Below are 12572 nucleotides of genomic sequence, written 5' to 3'. Positions count from 1 at the left end.
ACCACTTCTGGCAAGACGCCTCCGAACAGTAGATGGGTGTACCTGGGTCCCACTGGTTTCTGCCAGTTCTAAGCTGGTGACACTGCTGGCATCTTCTGATTACAAAAAGAAGTAAGCATTATGTGTCTCATCTGCTGCACTAAGTTTCCTCGCCGGACCACGGAGTCTGCAGTCCTCAGTGTCGCACGTTTCTTTGTACTTTTTTTAAAAAGTGCTTGAACAGCACATCTTGAAACCCTGCCTTAATATTTTTGCCTGGGAGAGACCTTGCTGGTGCAGGATAACTACCTTATGACTTGGTACTGTGCTCAGTAATACCCCGCGGTGTATGACTGGTGACATAAAACTGTCTTCCACAACCTCACCTTTGTAGCAGAGTTTGTCTCTTCCTCAGTTTTAAGCCTCCTACACAGCTGTTTTGGTTTCAGTTAATGACTATATTTTAAGCTACATATGAAGATGATGATTGTTATCACCTGTTTTGTATAATTGGTTAATCAATCATACATCTGACTATAATCCTGCAAAATCCCTGACTTTGTACTAGTGTACCTAGAATTGATGCTGCTTTGAAGGCAAGGGGTACTTACACCAAATACTGATTTGATTTAGATTTGTCTTTCCTCATTCACTTGACAAAAATAAACTATTTTTGAAAGCATTCTTACTTTGCAACATTTTTTCCTCACCCGCCTAAAACATTTGCACAGTACTATAGAGGTCTAGTGAGGCGTTCTTGCTTGAGATTTCCCTCTATGAGCAAGAGTAATAAGCTACTAATTAAAAGCATCTCCCACTTTAGTGGACCCAGCTTGTACATATATTACATGGCTGGTCATTCATTTATATTACCGGAATGTAATACTATATATTCCCTGGCCACCAGAACTTCCTCTAGTGATAACAGCAGATCATTGGTGGCTCCAGGAGCTGGACCCGTGTTGATTAGCTAACTGTTGGGACGGACATATTTGGAGAAGGGGTATTTCATGAAACACATGTTAAAGTCTAACATCTTTAGATAAGTCAAATATGCTTATTAATGCATTGATAAAACTGTTATCATTTGGATAGTGGTTGGGGGAGAGGGTTTATTGTGTTCACAGCTGTGTTCTGTGCGATATCGCAGCGCGTGGGGACATTCAATGCAATGGCTGTGATTGGTTCATCAAGCGCTGCAGTGATTGGTTGAGCCATGGCGCTTGGGAACCAATCAGAGCCAGCGCTTCCTGGAGATGGGGCTTTTGAAACTCTGACCAAGAAGCGCTGGCTGAAGACTACGAACAATTATGCCGGAGCTGCGGAGGAGACGTAGGTGATGTTTTGTTTTGTTTTGTTTTTTAATGCAGCTAGGCCTTATTTTAGGGCTCAAACAGTAGGACTTCCTACTGTAAAAGTTGCCATGCATCGCACCGCTCCATAGGGAAACATCGTCTACAAAACATCGCAATCGCAGCAGTATAGAGCATGCCACAATATCTTTTTTCTCGCAATGTAGCAGCCTGCAAAACATCACTAATGTGAATGAACCCATTGGAAAGCATGGGCTAAAAAAGACATGTTATCTTTATTCTGCGGTTCAGTGCGATTACAGCAATATCAAATGTAAATAGTTTTTTAGGTTATACTAGTTAAAGGGGTTGTATCAGAATTACAAGTTACCCCCTCTCCACAGGACAGGGGATGAATTGCTGATTGGTGGGGGTCTCACCACTAAGACTCCAACCGATCCTGAGAATGGGGATCTTGCGTCCCCTGTCCTCTTCACTACTGGCTTACTGTACTGCACCTCTGGCAATGAGGAGCAGGTTGAACGGAGAGAAGGTCATGCAAGCACACTGCCGCTTTATTCACTTTTAACGGGACTTTCAGAAATAGCCAACCGGCAAGCACTTGGGTATTTCCGACAGCCCCATTGAAATGAATGGAGCATAGACTGTGCATGCTCGGCCAGTGCTCCATTTAATGTAATGAGAACAGAGAGATGTGGGACCCCTGATCTCAGAATCAGTTGGACTCTTAGTGGCGAGACCCCACAATCAGCAAGTTATCCTCTATGCGGTATATAGGGGATAACTTTCTGATAAAACCCCCTTGAAGGGTTATTCCTATCTTGGCAAGTTAGCCCTTATCCACAAGATACGGGATAACTCACTGATCGGTGGAGGTCCAGACCCTAATGATCCCACGATTTCGGCCCTGGCACATCCCACAGTTTTGACATCTGTGGCCATGCATGCACACCAATGCTCCATTCATTTTAATGGGATCACCAAGCACTCAGCGATCTCTGGTGGACTCATTAACTTCAACACTGATCAGGCATTGGACTCACTGGGAATAAAAGAAGAGATATTGTACTTTTTCTTTAAATACAACTACTTTCAGTCCCATATTTTACAAAAATATCACTATTTTTAGTGATTTTTTTTTTAATTGTAATTTATTTTCCTCTAATTTATATACGCCTGTAATCTATATTCTAATCATGTTGTTATTTTGCATCCAGATTCCTGGATTTAAATATTTTTGTTGTTTTTTACACTGATATTATTTTTACATTTTCTTTATGCACCTTTTTTAACATTTATATAAACCTACTCGCTTCTTGCTCACACCATGTAAACTACAGTCCTTTTCAAAATCCATTAAGGGGCTTAAACTTCATTCCCTCGGGTCAGGCCTGCCTCTGTGCAGAGTTTTTTTTGTGTTTTATAATGTTTGCACTGTAGGTCACTACTTCTAAAGTCCTTAAACATTTCACTGGAGGGTAAACTAGCGAGAGTACCCAAACAAGAAGCTCCCAAGTGTGAGAATGGCCCAGGCCGTAAAGTAAAGGCTCCATTGGGAGCCAGTAAGATAGATGAGCTGAATAGAAGCTGTGCGCATTTGTAACGGGCAACAATGCCCCATCATAAGTTGTAGGGCGGGCATTGACCAGAAAGGCATACATCACGGCTCTATAAACAGCCAACTGAACAATACAGACATCCGTGGAATGTAAAGCAGAATCTTTTTGCCCAAGGGAAAGTGCCAAGACAATAACGGCAGCCTCATACCAAACCGGTGAACAGCGGTTTACACAGCAGATGTTAAAATGTTAAATACTGCATCACTTTCTGAGAATCCTACCTGTTCTCCAGGGACTATATAACAGTTTATAGATAGATAATATCCCGGAAGGATAGGTAGAAACTTTATAAAGTGATACAGTCTTCAGCATTCTAAAATCTACTATGTAAACCACTGTACCCAGGGGCGTAGCTAAAGGGTCATGGGCCCGAGTGCAAAAGTTTATCTTGGGGCCCTCCAAATTCGCTTAACCCCTTAACACAGAGGTGTAACTTGAATCTCCTGGGCATAAACGCAAAACCAGTAACAAGCCCTCTAACTATAATGCTTTATTAATAGTACCGGGCTCCCTATATGGAGAAGAGAGGCCTTATGGGCCCCCCAGGGCTCCTGGGCCTGGGTGCAACCGCATCCCCTGCATCCTCTATAGTTACGCCAGTGACTGTACAGTATGAGACTGCCGTTATTGTCTTACGATATTATATATATATGGAAAACTTTTACATTTTATTTTTTTCTTGGTCTAAGGCCTGAAATCTTGGGATCAGTAGGGTCGCAGCAGTCTGGACCTTGAAGTAGCCCGTTCACACAATCCAAGGTGCGTGCTGTGTGCTTTCAAGGAGCCTATGAAAAGCACATAGCAAAGATAGGACACGTCCTATCTGTGCGCGCACCTCGGAGCCGACATGCGAGTTTACACTCGCATGTTCTATCTTTTGCAAACTCCTTTGTGTGAACGCTTCTATAGGAATTTATTGGTTCTATTTAAACGCAGTCTTCTCACGCGCCGCTAATGTGCGTGGAACATGCTCGCGTGAAAGAGCCCTAAAAGTAATAACTGAAGGGTAAAGCTAAAAAGTTATGGAGGCGACTCCAACAAGTCCAAAAGGAGTAACTTAAAGTTCCTTGGCCACACTGCAAAATCCGTAACAACTACCCCGTTTCCCCAAAAATAAGCCCTAGCATGATTTTTTCAGGATTTTTGAAGATGCTTGAAATATAAACTCTACTCCAAAAATAAATCCAAAGTTACAGTTAATAAAAAAAAGTCAATTGAAATAGTGTCCAGGCAGCTATACGTGTAAAAAAGTAAAATATTTTGGAGCAAAAATTATTATAAGACCTTGACTTATTTGTGTTGCTTATAATACTGCTCTCCTCATATGGGGCAGAGGGATATTTGAGTCCATAAAGTTCCAGGACCTAAGTGCTGTATGGCCACACTCTCTATAGGTACACTATGCGGATGATATAGTTTGGCATGGGTGTTGTTAAATTGTCCATTTGTCCAAACACTGGGCACCAGGTTTGGATCGTGGTTCTGTTTCCCTTAGTGATACATAGCTTGATGTGAAGAGAGGCAATGTCCGGCTCTGCAGCTCTTGCAATTCTTGGTGAATGTATAATGCAACTAACATAAGGAGAGGACTGTGTCAGTCTTCACTATGATCCCAATGGTCAAATGGCTCATCCATTCAGATACCGTGTTTCCCGAAAATAAGACAGTGTCTTATATTAATTTTTGTTCAAAAAGGTTTAACTTTTTTACATGTATAACTGCCTGGATACTATTTAAATTGACTTTTTTAATTAACTGTTAGCAGGGCTTAATTTTGGAGTAGGGCTTATATTTCAAGCATCCTCAAAAAAACTGAAAAATCATTTTGCATCCTCAAAAATACTGGAAAATCATGCTATGTCTTATTTTCAGGGAATGTCTTATTTTCAGGGAAACAGGGTAGATCATCTCACGCATTGTTTCTTATTTCCTTGCCCTTATCTGGAGCCATTTTCCCATATTTTCTCCAACATACAGTACTGTACTTTTTACTATGGCAACAATTCCTTTTGGTTAGAAGGGCCCCCAATAATAACCTGATCACAGGGTGTTCTGGTGCTGGAATTTCATGATCCACTGTAATCTGTACGGCAATTCAGTAGCAAGCGTTCAAGTTTTCCTGCTGGGCGAACACCAAAATTTCCATTGGAATTGATGGGCTCTCTGTGTAATGCATGGATGTACTGTACATCTTCCAAAAAGAGAGACACTCTTAAAGCCACTGTCCACTCAGGAAAATATTTTGGGGGAGCCCCCCCTTATAAACTTAAAATTCCTTAATATGATATTTGAATTTTTTAAAAGAATCGGTTCTCGTGACGAGAAAGTAGGAGAAGCTACCAAAGGAGAGCAATGTACAAATGTCTGATGAGGGGCTTACCTGTTGTTACCACTAATGCACTACTCTCTGGAGAATGGTTGCTCACAGGGGATATTGCTGATGGGAGATCAATGGAGGTTGAAGATGTGTTCGGTGAAAATGGGATTGGAGATGGTGTGGAAATTGCAGGTTCTGCCAGTATAATTTCTTCTGTGTCCTCTGAGAAAAAAAAAGAGAAACTTTTTTACTCATACAATTATCAAGCAGCCCCAGTCTAAGGGTGGATTCAGACGACCGCATATCGGCTCGGTTTTCCCGCCGAGCTGATATACGGTGTCCTCATCTGCATGGGGGGGAGGATGGAAGAGCCAGGAGCAGGAACTGAGCTCCCGCCCCCTCTCTGCCTCCTCTCCACCCCCTCTCTGCCCCTCTGCACTATTTGCAATGAAAGGAGGCGGGACGGGGGCGGGCTATGTTCCGAGAATTAGCCCCGCCCCCATCCCGCCTCTCCCCATTGCAAATAGTGCAGAGAGGCAGAGAGGAGGCAGAGAGGGGGCGGGAGCTCAGTTCCTGCTCCTGGCTCTTCCATCCTCCCCCCCTGCAGACAAGGACACCGTATATCGGCTCGGCGTGAAAACCGAGATGATATACGGTCATCTGAATCCACCCTAATACTGTACAGGATGGATTTCAGCACGTCCAACTGAGATAAATATTATATATCTATAGTACTGTGTAAAGGTTTTAATCAGCTGCGAAAAAAATGCTGCAAAGTAAGACATTTTTTTTTCAAAAATGGAAGGCGTCTCCAAACATATTCTGCTGCAGGATAACCCCAAATATACAGCCAATGTCATTAAGAACTATCTTCAGTGTAAAGAAGAACAAGGAGTCCTGGAAGTGAGGATATGGCCCCACAGAGCCCTGATCTCATCATCATCCAGCCTGTCTGGGATTATATGAAGAGACAGAAGTTTTGAGCAAGCGACATCCACAGAAGATCTGTGCTTAGTTCTCCAAGAAGTTTGGAACAACCTCCCTGCCGAGATCTTTCAAAAACCGCGTACAAGTGTACCTAGAAGAATTGATGCTGTTTTGAAGGCAAATGGTGGTCACACCAGATAATTATTTGACTTACCTTTCTCTAGGTCTTCATTTTGCATTTTGTTAATTGACCAAAAACTATTAACACTTCTATTGTTTAAAGCATTATTACTTTGCAGCATATTTTCCAAACCTGCCTAAAACTTTTACACAGTACTGTGTGTATCAGCAAAGTAGGAGAAGCTATTTTATACATAAACTTCCAAAGTACTGGCAATCAGTTACATCACTAGGCTACAAAATATTACAAGTCAGATGTACTCTAGGGTTACTAGGCTTATTTAATGCCTTCCCATGGTAGCCATTGGGCAACCCACTTACCGCTCTGAACTTCTCCTTTCATTGCCCTCATGAGCTCATTGGCTCGCTCCTGGCAGTGTAGCGACTCCAACAAATAAAGGACATAATCGTCAAACATCAAGTGAATGAGGTGAAAGGAACCTGGATAAAGGCATTAAATTCTATATTACTTTTCATATATCATCAAATGAATCTATTTCATCAACGGAGAAAGACGTAAGGTGTCTGAATGGCATCTTATAAAAGTCAATGGTCAAAGAACCCCTTTAAAGAGCCATGCAGTACCTTATTTATACTGCATATTGCACTATATAGTATTAAGGTTGTAATACATATTACATGAACTTCAGTTGGACCCACTGATTTCAGCCCGATCAGTAAACCAACCATCTAATGTATGGGAGTGTACCGCTCATACCTGATGGCAGATTTGGAAGGAAAGAAGAATCGGGCATGTTGGATTACAACATGCTAGATCCTTTGGTCTCATAGTAGAACACTTGCATGCTCAGCTGAACCAAGCATGCATTTCCAAGTGGTAGTTGAACTATTGTAATTATGTAAGGAGCTTTAGAATTGTATGTAACAGGCTAATGGCCCATTTACATGGAAAGATTATTGCTCAAAATTCGTTCAAACAGCTAAAAATGAGCGATAATTGTTACATGTGCGCACGGGTATCGTGCACTCTTCGTTAAAACGATGATTTTAATGTGAACTTAAAATCCGTCGTTCAGCTACTGAGAGGTAAACCAAACAGATTTATCAATCAGTAGACAGCACGTTGTTATCTTCACTGGAGCTGGCAGATGACATTGTAATCTGCAGTCAGTTTCCAGCAGAACAATGCAGCTGTATGCACAGCTGGGCGTGTGATTAATCACATGCTGGGCTTTGCAAACAGCTCCTGGAGGTCCTTTTACATGCAAATGAAGATGATAAAGTGTTAATGGCCATTGATGGCCATTAACACTTTATGCAAATAGATTGTAAAATCTTTCCATGTTTTAGTCTTTTGGAAGATTATCATTGCGTGTAAATAGGCCTTTAGTGTGCATATTTATGGAGGGTTGGAAGGAACTGCTGTCAATTGAATGAGCGTTTCGCTGTTCTATTCAAGGTGTACAATATTACTTATTATCATTGTCTACCCATTATGTGACTAAATCAAGTGCATAGCTTTGGGGTGCAGAGGTATTAGGGGTAGAGACAGAACATTAGAAGGTCTGCCAGGACAGAAGCTGTTCCTAATGAGTAGCTCTCCACTCTGGGACATAGAGGAGGGGCTCAAGCAGGGAACTATTATATGAATTTAATAGGGCATATGAATAGAGGATGCCATCTTGGCACATCTCCTTCAAGTATAAATTTTCAGTCCACAGTCCAAACTTCAGGATTTTGAAACGTACCAAAACTTGGTGCACTGTGTAACGTCATGTCCCGAATGACTCTTGTGCCAAAACAAGACCAGATTAAGAGGAACTGCTGTGCCACCCTCTTTAATGAGCCTGGTTTCTTGGATGCTACCTAGAATGTAAGACCGGTGCAATTACATAACAAAGATAAAGCTTTTACCAGTTGAATTTACCAATTTACCATTCCTATTGCAACCATCTTTTTTGCTCTAAATACATCTAAAATAAAAAAATGAAGCAACATTATCAAAAATATACTAGCAATTTGTCTCTGCAGCTGCTATGCATACCTATGTGTGTCCATGGTAACAGACTACAAACAAACCCTGTGCAGTCCTGCAGTCCTGCTCCCTCCCATCTGTCCCCTACTTCTTTGGCAACTTAGCAATAAGTTAAGGGACAAAACGAAGATAGTAGGATTGCAGCTTGTTGAGCACCAGACCTCCAAATCTGCCCCATAAATGAAGAACAACTATGCAATAGAGATGAGCGAGCATACTCGCTAAGGGCAATTACTCGATCGAGCATTGTCCTTAGCGAGTATCTCCCCACTCGGAAGAAAAGGTTCGGCTGCCGGCGCGGGTGACAGGCGAGTTGAGGCAGGGAGCAGGGGGGAGAGAGGGAGAGATCTCCCCTCCGTTCCTCCCCGCTCTTTTCTTCCGAGCGGGCAGGTACTCGCTAAGGGCAATGCTCGATCGAGTAATTGCCCTTAGCGAGTATGCTCGCTCATTTCTACTGTGCAAAAATCTTTATGCTCGGTGATCAAACCATATTTTTTCTATGTAATTTTCTAGATTATCTAATGGTTATTGAGGTCTCCGTACCCATTTTTGAGACCGTATAACTATTGGATGTTTACCGGCCCTCCCGACTCTCTCTGACAAATGATGTAGGAAGAAAGAAAGGTCAGGCATGTTGAATTCCAACGCCTGATTCTTTTGCTTTGCCTGGAAATAAGCTGCCACCAGAGCTGTCTGGCAGCATCTTTCTCTACTCTCCCTACTGAAAGCACATGCATGCTCGGCTGAGCCCAACATTCATGTGTATGGCGGAGTCAGGAGGAATAGCTGTTGGACAATCATTCAGCCTACAGCTGCTGAAGGTGTATGGGCACAGAGTAAACTTCATGGTTCACAAGTACCAAAACTTCCTTATATGAAATTGACCTTGTTATCCTTAACAACCAATCACAATCCAGGATTAATTGTCTTAAACTGCACCTTTATGTAGAGCTGTGTAGGTATTGGATCTTAGCCCCAATCAAACGAATATATCTAAAACTGCAGTACCAGATACAGTCTGTGTGTAAGGACTCCTTAAAGGGGTTGTACCAAGATAGACTTTTCCCACCAATCCATTGGATAGGTGATAAAAGTCCAATTGTGGGGGTCTCACCCCTGAGACTCCCACCGATCCCAAGAAAAAGGGTCCCTTGTCAATCCCTTCTCACTGCAGGCTTGTTGTACTTCCTGCAGTGAGGAGGAGATTGAATCGAGTGACGGTCGAATATGTGTGGTGTCGCTCAATTTATTTTTAACGGGACTGCCGAAGATGGCCAAGTACAAGCAGTCGGCTATTTCCGTCAGAGTGGCAGCCTCGCACTGCATGTAATCTGACATCACAGCAAGTGGGAGAAGCATCCTTACAGTGACAGATGACGGAGACATGGGACCACGTTCTCAGGATCCGTGGAGGTCTCGGCGACAAGACCCCTACTAATCGGACTTTTATCAACCAATTGTATGAATAGGTTGATAAAAGTCTATCTTGGCACAACCCCTTTAAGAAATCAACTTCTTTTAATGCAGAAGTCAATTCTAATGTACACAACTGTGGAAGTCATGGCACTGTATATATGACTAGAAGTCTATATGTAACTTACCTTCACAACACATCTGTCCACCATGGAATCCAACCAATCAATGTATGATTCAATTGGAGACTGTTCTTCCAACAAATGGTCAAACTCCTGATATACTATAGAGAGCAAAAGATTGAAAGTGTTAACTTAATACATATCATGTAGGTAGAACTGCTTCATGTATATACTGGTCATGACTCATGGAAATATGTGCTTTGATTCTTTATAAACAGCTTAGTTCCCAAAATGGCCACTATGTGTCAGTGAAGCGGAAACCTGAAATTAGAATAGGACTTCCATCTGGATGTTGACTTATATCCTATAATTGTTCATCCAACCAACCTATAGATTTTTTCCAACTTTGGTGCAGATGCAATGAGACTTAAAGGGGTTGTGCCAAGGTGGCAACCCCTCTTCATATGTCCTATTAAGGCATATGAATATTACAAAGCGAGGTTCTCCCACTCAGTACCCCCCTCTATGTAAGTTAACGGAGAGCTGCTCAGTAGGAGTGTCTCCTATCCTGGCGGACCTTCTGCCATCCTGTTATTACTGGATGGCTATTCATGTGAACGGCTAACTGTAATATTACATTTCCCCTGCAGTTTCTCTCAGCAAACTCAGCTATTGCTGGGGGCACCAAGAGAGGGATTCTGCCCCGAGCCCCACATTCTCAAAAGGCCTGTGCATCTCGGCACAACTCCTTCAACCCCTTTCTGCCACAAGATGTAAAATTACATTCACGAGTCGGCTATAACTGACAGGCGGTGTCCCGTAGCTACAGAGGGGTTCAGTGAGGACACTAATCACCGCTGTTAACCACTTACATGCCACTATCAATCTCGATTATGACATGTAAAAAGTTCATAGAGGAAGGATGCTCCCTCTGTGATGTCATTGGCCCATCGCAATACAATCATGGAGAGCTGATAGTTTGCCATTGCAATAGAAGACTAGAGAATGGCGTCTGGTTCAGCCATGATCACTATGAATAGCTGTAATGCACTGCAGTACAGAAGTACTGCAATGTCTTAACATAGGATTGCAAGTGCAAGACCCATACAGGGACATAAAAAAAATAAAAATGGTAAAAAAAAATAACGTAAAAAAATTAAAGAAAAGCATTTTTGCGCACCTTTCCCTCTTTGTTTGATTTTTTAAAATTTAAAAATTTAAATGTGTAATATTTTGGCATCCATAACGACCCGTAGAATGAATTAAGCACACTTTTCATCCTGCACAGCAAACACTGTTTAAAAAAATCTGAGCCAAAATCCATTTTTTGGTCATTTCGCCTTTCAAAAAAAACGCAATAAAAGTGATCAAAAAAGCCATATGTATTCCAAAATGGTACCAATAAAAAATACAACTTATAACGCAAAAAACAAGCTGTCGCAGAGTTCAGTCTATGGAAAATGTAAAAAGTTATGGGACTTTGAATGCAGCTATGCAAAAAATATCCAAAAAAAGGGGTGTTCATTGCGCAAAAGTGGAAAAACCTCAAAAATATATATAATTTTGATCATTTTAGTTGTTATACTCATTCCAGCCCGCAGAAAATATTTATCATATCATTTATGCTGCATGATTAACGCTATAAAAAATGGCAGCATTGAGGTGCTCTTTCTCTCTCCTCTCCAAAACTTTTTTATAGAAGTGAAACAGTGCATTATATATACCCAAAACCTGTTACCAATAAATTCTGCAGCTCGTCACCCAAAAAAACAAGCCCTCATATGGCCATGTCAACGTAAAGGTAAAAACATTATGGCTTTTGAAAAGTGGAGATGAAAATCCCCCAAAAATCATTGTCTTTATACCCAAAATAGGCCGTGTCCTTAAGGGGTTAAAGAGTAATTTTGTGTCATTTCACAGTATAAACCTACATAAAAAGCTGTGAAACTTTATAAATACTTTATTGTATGCATACGTTGAGGTCTTTTTTTGGTCTTTTTCTCCATTCTAATACATAATGTCTTTCAAAATGCTGCAGGCTGTCCTTGACTCAAGGGGTTGTCTCATGAACATAACCTGTTTCTATTTACCTTATTAGGGCACATGATTACCACGGACCAGAGGGCTCTACAATATTCATCAAAGTACTAAGGACTACTTGTCCGTGAGTGAGTTACATGCTCCGCCCCTGATCACATGACGGTGATGTCATCACAGGTCCTTCATACCAGCCACGATTTCAGCAGCTGAATCACTGGAGCTCTGACCCTTTTCCCTGATCACATGACAGTGACATCATCACAGGTCCTTCAATACTTTGACCAACTCCAACTGTCATCACAGGTCCTTCAATGAGTTACATGTGATGATGTCATTCACTATGTATTATATTATAAGTGATGCATTGCGCCACCAGAAACAATGGTAGTATAAATAATACTAATAACTGCTAGGATTTTATAGACAAGGAAGACAGTTCCTCAAAAAGATCAACTCTCATTCTGCGAACCCAACCTGTCTATGTATTGTATGGAAAGCACAGCCCCCTGTCCTCGCGGCATGCCGCAATTTGCTGCGATCCTCAGATGGGCTCATCGCAGAGACCTGACAGGTCTCCCCTCTGCTCCCCCTCGGCGGAATATATCGCTAGCGATATTCCGCCTCGCCCATGGACAGGGGGCCTAAGTCTCTTCACTCACTCACCTT

General features: G+C 41.9%; 1 protein-coding gene across 2 annotated transcripts in view; it reads right to left on the bottom strand.

Moving 5' to 3' along the window:
- Nucleotides 1–12572, bottom strand: part of RFX4 (regulatory factor X4) — an 83430-nt gene that overhangs the window by 14487 nt on the left and 56371 nt on the right. For both annotated transcript variants that reach the window (XM_066589534.1, XM_066589535.1), the window contains exons 12-15: nucleotides 9933–10027; nucleotides 8045–8162; nucleotides 6657–6776; nucleotides 5292–5450 (exon numbers count right to left, since the gene is read on the bottom strand). In XM_066589534.1, the coding sequence (XP_066445631.1) occupies nucleotides 5292–5450; nucleotides 6657–6776; nucleotides 8045–8162; nucleotides 9933–10027 (492 nt within the window). The remainder of the gene's footprint in view (nucleotides 1–5291; nucleotides 5451–6656; nucleotides 6777–8044; nucleotides 8163–9932; nucleotides 10028–12572) is intronic.

The sequence above is a fragment of the Eleutherodactylus coqui genome, chromosome 2 (assembly GCF_035609145.1).
Source record: "Eleutherodactylus coqui strain aEleCoq1 chromosome 2, aEleCoq1.hap1, whole genome shotgun sequence".
In the NCBI taxonomy this organism is placed as follows: Eukaryota; Metazoa; Chordata; class Amphibia; order Anura; family Eleutherodactylidae; genus Eleutherodactylus; species Eleutherodactylus coqui.
Note: the sequence above shows the minus strand (reverse complement) of the source record. Positions and strands in the feature narration are given on the sequence as shown.